The sequence below is a fragment of the Parus major genome, chromosome 4A, assembly GCF_001522545.3.
Source record: "Parus major isolate Abel chromosome 4A, Parus_major1.1, whole genome shotgun sequence".
NCBI lineage: Eukaryota > Metazoa > Chordata > Aves > Passeriformes > Paridae > Parus > Parus major.
Window position 1 is genome coordinate 19679427 of NC_031772.1, and position 8459 is coordinate 19687885.

An 8459-nucleotide genomic window follows, 5' to 3' on the forward strand; every position below is an offset into this window, starting at 1 on the left:
CTGTACCAGGGAAGAAGACTGTACCAGGGAAGAAGGCTGTGCCAGGGAAGAAGGCTGTGCCTCAGGAGAAGGCACAGCACCGCAGAGCACGGTAGCTCTGTGTCTGCAGAGAGACCTCTGTCTGTCTGTGGGGGCTCGAACTGGAACAAGCAGAAGAACCAGGAGCAGCCCCTGGTTCTTTCCAGTGCCTTCTACCTCTTTCTCTGCAATAAAACCTAAGGCTGCCCCTCCTGTGCTGTCTGCATGGCTGCCTTGGCAGTGTCTGGGGCTAGGTGCCCTCCATCCTGTCCTTGGGGTCCATGCAGGGTCAGGTGCTCTGGCTGAGTTGAGGGTGAGATCTTGGTCAAGAGCTCATAGTGGAGCACATCTGGGAGCGTGGGGAGGGTGTGGAATAGCTGCCAACATCCTATCCTGTGCCTTTATCTTTTCTATCCCCATTTTTGTACCTATATAGATCTTTAAATCTTGGCCAAAGGGGCTTTCTCCCCACCTTGTCATGCTCAGCCTGGCCTGGGGGGTGTTTCTCAGCCAACTGTTTCTTGCACTCCCAAGGTACCTGCTCAGCCCTAATAAACCTGATTACCTGGAAATGGCACCTGTCAGGTGCTGCTGCTTCTCTGCACATGCTGGGAGTTGGCTCTGTCCACGGGCAGCCCCCACTCCTGCCCACCTGCAAGCCCCTGCTCCTGCCCAGCCACCCCTCGGAGTGTGGCAGGGAGGTGCCTCTCGGGGGTTGTTGGTGCATCCAGCACAAGTGGAGAGATGTGCCAGAGCCTTACGGACCGGGCAGGGATCCCTCCAGGCCTCTCCCCGCACTTACAACGTGGGCTGTGCTTAGCGCCGGCTGCAGAAACACTTCCCGGCCCCAGCGCAGGAGCTGGAGCTGCTGCTGATCCCAGGAAACGCGGCCCTCGTGTCAAGGACGCCTCCTCCCACCTTGGCACTGCACCCGCCCCGGCACGGGCTGTGCCCAGGGCCCCCTTCTCCCTTGCAGCTGGCTCAGGCCAGGGCCCGGGGGTCGTTCTATGGGGCCGGGGCGCGGGCACCCCCCGGTACTGACCGCGGCCATCCCGGTACTGACCGCGGGCACCCCCCGGTACTGACCACGGGCACCCCCGGTACTGACCGCGGCCCCCCCGGTACCGACCGCGGGCACCCCCCGGTACTGACCGCGGGCACCCCCCGGTGCTGACCACGGGCACCCCCCGGTACTGACCACGGGCACCCCCCGGTGCTGACCGCGGGCACCCCCCGGTGCTGACCACGGGCACCCCCCGGTGCTGACCGCGGCCATCCCGCGGCTGCCGCCGGGCTCCGGCCGCTGCTGGCTCCTCCTGGGCTGGGAGGGGGCTGCGGGCTGCCGTGGGGCCGGGGGCCGCCGGTGCCGGGGCTTTGCCGGGGACACATCCCGAGAGCCTCTGGCCCCTACAGCACCAGAAGAACCCGCCCGGGGCGGGGGTTCAGACGGGGCTGGCCCGTGATGGGGCCGCGCTTGTGTTGCCTGGGGAAAAAAAAAACGAAAGGAAGCGGAGAGCATTTGAGCATTTCCGTGCCGTGACGCCGAGAGCCCCTCGCCAGGCTGGTGGCCCCAGCAGAGCTTGCGTCCATCTGCCATGGGAAACCTTCGCCCCGGGGATGTCGTGAAGGGCAGGGGGGGTTCGTGTTTGTTTTAGTAAAAGGTGAAGCGCTCTGAGCAGGCGAAGGCAGAGTCCCCTGCCACCCCCTCCACCTGCCTGCAGCCACCCAGAGCCCCCCAGCCCCCGGCGACCGAGGCCAGGAGATCCCTGCGGCACCGCTGTCCTTGTCCCTCTTTGGGGGCCCTCCCTCGCCTGCCCTGGCCAATGGCTCTGCCTTCCTCCTCCCTAAGCGGACAGTGCCTGGCTGGACACGAGGGGCTGTCCCGGCACCCAGCCCGCTGCTCAGCTCCTGCCCCGGGATGCTCAGGGTTCCCGGGCTGGGAAGGCTCGGGGGGACCTGTCACAGCAGAGCTGGCTCGGGCTCAGCAGGACCTGCGAGAGGGAACCCCCCGCATGCCTTCAGCCCCCGAATGTGGCTCACCCCAGGGCAAAGGATGCTGCCGTGCCCGGTGTCACCTGTGTCCCTGAGGAGGGGGGCACTGGCCCTGCCCCAGCCCGAGCTGGGACCTCCCCAGCTCCGATGCGCCGCTCCTCCAGGGCCGGGAAGGGGGTGGTGGCGGCAGGGCAGTCCTGAGGGGCAGGACGCGCAGAGGACCGAGGCCGGCGGGTGTGACACCAACTCAGACCTGCAGCGAGCAGCTCTGCAGCTGTCACCGGGTCACCGGGAGCAGCGACAGGACCTGCCGAGGTGCAGAGCCCTGCGTGGATCCCTGCCTCACACAGAGCTGGTGGGTTTGGCAGCCTGAGTGTGGGCGATGCTCAGCGTGGGAGGGAACAGCTGTAGCCACACATCTGGATCTGCCTCATCCTGTGAGGAACGGCAGCACAGGACTGGACTGGCTTGAACCGGGGCTTCCAGTATCCAGAGATGCTTCAAAAATAAACGGGGACAGCATTAGCATGAGCTGCCGGGCTGAGCAGGAGGGACCCTGGTGCGGGGGAACCACTGGTGCCGACATCCCGACCCCTCCAGGCTCCTCTGGAGCTCCCACATCGCGGCAACGCTTGTCCCTCTGACTCCTCTGCCAGAAATGGATTTACTGGGCACAGGAGCTTGGGGTTTTTCGATTAATAACCCATTTCAGGTCTGCCGCGGGGAAGGGGGGATGCCAGGGATGCCGACTGGCAGCTCCCAGGGCTGCGGGGAAGGGGGCGAGAGCCCTTCGCGAGGGGACACAAACGGCCCGGGGAAGCAGGCACGGCTGCGGGCCGGGGTGGATCCCTGCGGGGACTTCCCCGGCCTGATCGTGGCTCTCCCCGCGACAGCAGGGCCGGCCGCAGGCTGCCAGAGCCGGTGCGGAGCGGAGGAGAAGGCGGACAAAGCCCCGTTGTGGCCGCCCCGGGAGCGGCGGGGCCGCGGTGTGAGCGCGCAGCTCTCCCTCGGCCGCCCCAGCGCCCGTCCCCCGAGAGCCGCGAGCGGCTGCGGTTGCTCTTACTGGCCTACTTTCCGGGCTACGTCAAAGCCGGGCTTACGGAGCCGGAGCCGCGGCGAGGGCGGCCGCGCTGCTCCCGGTGCCAGCGGGGAGCGGGGGCTAATCCGGGCCCGGGCCGGCTCACGGGCGGAGCGCAGCGGGGCAGGGCCGGCCGCGCTGCCCCGGGGCTGAGGACGGGCACGGCCACCGCGAGGTCCCCCGGGACGGGGACCCAGCCGAGAGCGAGGGCCGGGAGCTGCCGGTGCAGCCGGGCTCCTGCACCCGGCGTCCCGGGAGGCCGGGGGCAGCGGGATGGAGTAAAAGGCAGATTTAAAATCAACAAACAAAAGGCTTTTGGTCGCTGTTTTTTCTGGGGGGGTGGGGATTTTTGTTTTGTTTTGTTTCTTGTTATCTTTTTTTTAATGCAGGCTATAAATAACCTGTAAAATATTTCGTCTGGGCTGCTTCTGCAGCTAAAATCTTGTCCCTCTGGCTTCCCAAGCTTAGGATGTGAGTGCGATCACTGGGGCCATCACGGGGCACCCCTGGATCCCTGGGGGTGGATTCCTGGGGTGGATCCCTGGGGTGGATCCCTGGCGTCCCTTTACCTTCGCTCATTGGGATCGGGGAATTTCCGTGTCCCTGAACACCTCCAGCCCCCATGGGCTGGAAACGATCCTCCCCAGAACGGGCCTGAGCTCCACTCCCCGGGGTGGGAGCGGGGCTGAGCACCACCCCCCGACCGGACGGAGGGGAGAGGCTCAGCCCGGCACAGTGCGGGACAAACGGGGCAGGGGAGGCAAGGCTGGGGTTGGAACGGCAGGCTCAGGAATGCTCTCCCCAGCCTGTCCCGTGCCGGGGAGGGGGGAGGTCCCTGTTCCCCGAGTGTGTCAGCCCCCATCGCCCCGCACCGCTCACAGCCCGTTCCTCCCGCCGCGGTACCCGGTGCCCGGCGCATCCCGGCCGCATCCGGGCGCCGCAGCGGTTTCCGTGGAGATGGCATCTCCCAAGCCCGCACCGCCCGAGCCGGGGGTTTCCATGGAGATGCCGTATCCAGCACGGCACAACCTGAGCTGGAGATTCTGCCGAGATGCTGTAGTCGGGACCCTCGCCCCGCAGCGGGGCCGTTCCCGGGGCCGTGGGAGGCCGGGGCCCTCCGTGGCTCGGGGGTCCCTGTGGCGGTACCCGGCGCTCCTCACATCAGCTCGGAGACAGCGCTGGGACACCGATACCTGCGGCTCTGAACATCCTGGGGGAGCTGTCGCCAGCCTTGTCACCCTCCAGAGCGGGAGCCCGCTCACTCGGGCTGTGTTGTCACACTCAGGGTCTCCGAGAGATGGCGGGTCCCTGCTGGAGAGGAACGGGGGAAATCCCCGTGTCCCCCGATGACTTTGTCCCCGCTGGCACCCCGCAGCTCCCACGGTGACACGTTCGGGTGGGATGTCAGTGACACCAGGTGGGAAGCAGGCACCGTGCAGGAACCCTGCACCAGGGGATCGGGTTCCCAGCCCCAAACCAGCAGCATCCCAGAGCTGGGGGACACGTGGTCGAGTTCCAGCACAGCCAGCGCTCCGAAAACCTCCCGGGGGGGACATGAAGGGCCCCAAAGGGCAGGAGCGAGGCCAAGCTGGAGGGTGAGCAGAGGCAGATGCCCTCCTGGCAGGCAGCTGTGTGTACGTGTGCCCTGGCCAGTGTTACAATAGCAGCTTCGTTCGAGCACAGCTGCCGCAGAGGTGGCACCTTCCGCTCTGCACACGGCAGAGCTCTGGCAAACCCCAAGCTCCCGCTGCAGACACAGGAGGGAGAAGCAGGGGAACGCCCCTGGGACACACGCTGGGACACGCTGGGACACACTCCTGCCCACTCGGTGCCTGTGGGAGATGTGGGGCTGGTTCAGCCCCCATGTCCATCCTTGCCTCAGCCCCCTCCATTGCTCCTGCTCCACCTCTGCTCCCAACTGGACCTTCCTTGGCCACCTTGTCCTGCCCAAGCCAAGGCCACCTGGAGCCTCCACGGGGGCTTCTCAGCTGGCAGAGCAGCAGCAGCCGGGAGCCTGGGGACGATGCCTGAGGCTGGGCATTGCTGCCCATTCCAGCCACCAGCTCCTGGGGGGCCTCGAGCCCCCCACACAGCCTGGGCACCGCAGGACTGCCAGCAGCGCTCGCAGCGTCCCCAGGCACAGGCTGTCAGATGCAGCGCTGCGGTCAGAGCCCAGCTCTTTGTCTGCTGTTATAATCAGGAGCCCCCGGTGGCTACCGAGGCCGGACCTGGGAAGCTCAGGGCTGGGGGACAGAGGAAGGAGCTGGAATCTGGCGTGGCAGCCTGGGAGCAGGGGCAGGCCCTGTTCTGCCCACAGCCAGCTACTCTCCAGAACCTCGTGCTGCGTTGAAAAGGGCTGGAGTGCAGCCAGGGCTCCGTGCGGGGACCCCTCTCACCCGTGCCAGCCCTGCAGGGCTCCTCACCTGCTCTCTGGGGCTCCCCTGGCACCCCAACCTTTGCTCACCTGCTGCATCCTCCTCCCCTCCATCACTTTGCCCTTGCCCTGGCTGCCAGCTCTTCCCTTGGCTCCCAGGCACAACATGGTTCCTCCCTGCCTTATCCTGGTGATCCCGCATTCCGCCCGTCAGCGGTGCCCTCCCAGCCCAGGCCTTCTCCTGGGATGTGGAGGAGGAGGAGGGCGGCAGAGACAGCGTGTGCCTGCTGCCTGCTGGCTGTGCTGCTCACCACGGGCAATGCCCCTTTCTCCAGCCAGCACCAAGGCCTGGAGTGCATAAGGAGGAAGAGGCCAATCCCAAACTCCCTTGGATGGTCCAAGATGAAGCCACCCAAAACATCAATCCATGAAATTCCCCTCCCGAGGCAGGAGCAGCCTTGTTTTGGCCCCAGCAGCTGGGTTCAAAATGTCAGCCTCTGAGCTCACAAGAGATCCAGTTTCTCACGCAGGAGGTGGGACGGTCCCATGTCCCTCCTGAGCGCCGTGTCCCTCGGGGAGAGGGGGAAGAGGGGCTGCATGCAGGACAACAGGACAGCAGGACAGCAGGACAGCAGGACAGCAGCCTGGCCTGTGGTGTGCCCTTGTGGCCTCCCTGCCCACCACTACCTGTCCCCAGCAGCGAGGACAACGCAGCCACTCTGGCACTGTCACCTTCTCTCTGCACTGCCACCCATGCTGCCTGTGTTTGCTGTCGGAGAGGGGACAGCCCATGGAATGTGGGAGGACAAGGGCTGCGGTTAGAGGTGACACCTCTCCACAGTGTCACTGCGCCAGCCAAACCCAGGTGAGCTCTGCCCACCTCAGAGGGAGCAGCACGGAGGATCTTTCTTCAGAAAAGTCCCAAGAAATGCAGTGAGAAACCTCCAGACCCCACAGAAATGGACACCCTGCTCCTCCTGATGGGACACCCGTCCCCTGGCTCCTCAGCCACAGCCCCACCTTCCCAGTGGAAGCTGAGGTGTCCAGAAGCAGCCCTGGACATGAAGGTGACTTGGAGCATGTGAGGCATCGCCTCATCCCTGTTCTTCTGGTGCCAGGAGCTACAAGGCACCTTTGCTGCCACCGGCTGCCACCATCCTGCTGGAGGAGAAGGCTCCGTGATCCCAGCTCTTCCAGAGGCTCCTGCCAGCCCGGCTGCTCCACCACGGCTGGCACCAGCGTGATTCCCCAGAAGGGTCAGGGTTTCCCTGCAGCAGCCTGGCAGGAGCAGAGCGTGCCATGCCCAGCTGGGTGTGTTAGCCAGCATGTTCTGGTTTCTGCTCAGGAACGGGGCAATGATGTGGATTCTGCCCAAAGAACAGCGGGGAGAGGAGAAATAAATAAAAAAAGGCCACAAAATGGAGCAGCAGTGACAAAAGCAGCAGCGACAGTACTGCAGGCCAGGTCAGAGCTGTGGTGGCCCAGGGGAGCAGAGCAGGCAGGGGACACGCGGGTCAGGGGCTGTCCTGAGCGCTCGGAGGGCTCACGGGTGCCCTTGGAGCTCGGCAGGAGTCCCCGGGAGGGTGGTGCGGAGGAAATGCCGAGGTGAGGCAGCAGCTGGGGCTGCCCACAGCTGGGGGGTCCTGTGATGGAGGGGAGGTAAAGGAGCCCCCAGCTCCCCCTGCAGCACGAGGCCCGGCGTGATTCCCTTGAGGAATTACCAATGAGGGCTCCTTTATCATATTTTCTCTGTGGCAGATCATTCCCATTGGCATTTCTTCAAGTTAGTCCATGACTGGTACCTGATTAGCTCCACTCCCTGATGGAGAATGTCCCTTATTCCCCAGACTTCCCATTTCCCTGGAACATGAGAGCTGCAGAATTTTTCACCATCACCTTTTAAAGTCCTTTGGTGCAATTTATCCCATCCTGAAGATTTTAGAGGTTCTAATTAAATGGGGCAGGAGCAGTGGCGTGTTGGAGGATGCGATGGTGGGATGCAGAGCTCTCCCAGTCAGCACCGTGCAACCCTGGGTGTGATTCCTGCAGGGATGGGGTGAGACAGCTGCAGGATGAGGCTGTTACTCAAACTGTCTGTTTTTAATTGCACCAGGATGCAAATAAGGCAGGTCTTTATGAACCTGGGGTCATGCGCCTGTCTCAGGCCGTGCCAGCCTGGCTTTCTGACCATCACCCAGCCTGAAATGCCTCTTGGAGCACCTCTTTTACCCACAGTCTAGCTGTAGGCAACAGTGGGAAAAGGTTCAATACAATGTGGAGAAGCGGAGTAATTCCCCTCTGCAGGAAGAGCTTCCTCCCTCACGGCCTTCCTCGGTGGAGCCCTGGCTCTCTGCCTTCCCACGGTTCTGGCAGCCCCATGTTTCACCCCGCCACCCCTCACGGCGCTGCCTACAATTCCCGAATCTCATGCCCCACAAGCTCAGCGCTCTTCTGCCCACAGACCCTTGCCCCAAACCGCTCTCCAAACCCCCACGCCCCCAAAAGGGGGACGGGCCGTCTCCTGCCCCAGCCTGCCGTGGCCTTTTCTGCAAAAAAATAGAGCTCGATCTCCGTGTGAGGTGGTTTTTCCTCTCCTTAGGCACTGAAAAGGTTTGGGGCTGAGGCTGCAGAGGACTCTCCCGGCAGGTGACACCAGGGTGTGGCTGCCGCCCCAGATGTGCCATCTGGGGGTGGCCCCACCCTGGAGCCCGTGCCCACCTCCCGGAGGCCCCGGCCATGGCAACGCTGAACTGAGAAGAGACTTCGCCATCGGATGGACCAAACCGGGGGAGCAAACGGGTCCTGCGGGGGTGAGGGCGGCACGGACCCCACGGAGATCAGCAGCGGAGCCCACGGGGGTCCGAGCAGCCCGCCGCGGGCGCGGGACGGTGACATCCGCCAGCCCCCCCGGCGCCCACGGAGGATCGCGGGCCGCGGTCACCGCAGCACCGCCCCGTTCCGAGCCCACCCCGCAGCCCTGCGGGGCCCGGCCCCGGG

At 64.6% G+C, this 8459-nt stretch overlaps 1 protein-coding gene across 5 annotated transcripts in view; it reads left to right on the forward strand.

The window, feature by feature from the left end:
- UTP14A (UTP14A small subunit processome component) overlaps window positions 1-232 on the forward strand; it is a 6158-nt gene extending 5926 nt beyond the window's left edge. For 3 of the 5 annotated variants that reach the window (XM_019006550.2, XM_033514054.1, XM_033514053.1), the window contains one exon: window positions 1-232. This exon is cut by the window's left edge and continues 1 nt beyond it. In XM_019006550.2, coding sequence (XP_018862095.1) covers window positions 1-95 — 95 coding nt within the window. In that variant the 3' untranslated portion in view covers window positions 96-232. The other 2 variants (XM_015626637.3, XM_033514052.1) reach the window with 2 other exon arrangements.
- Window positions 233-8459: the final 8227 nt, after the last annotated feature.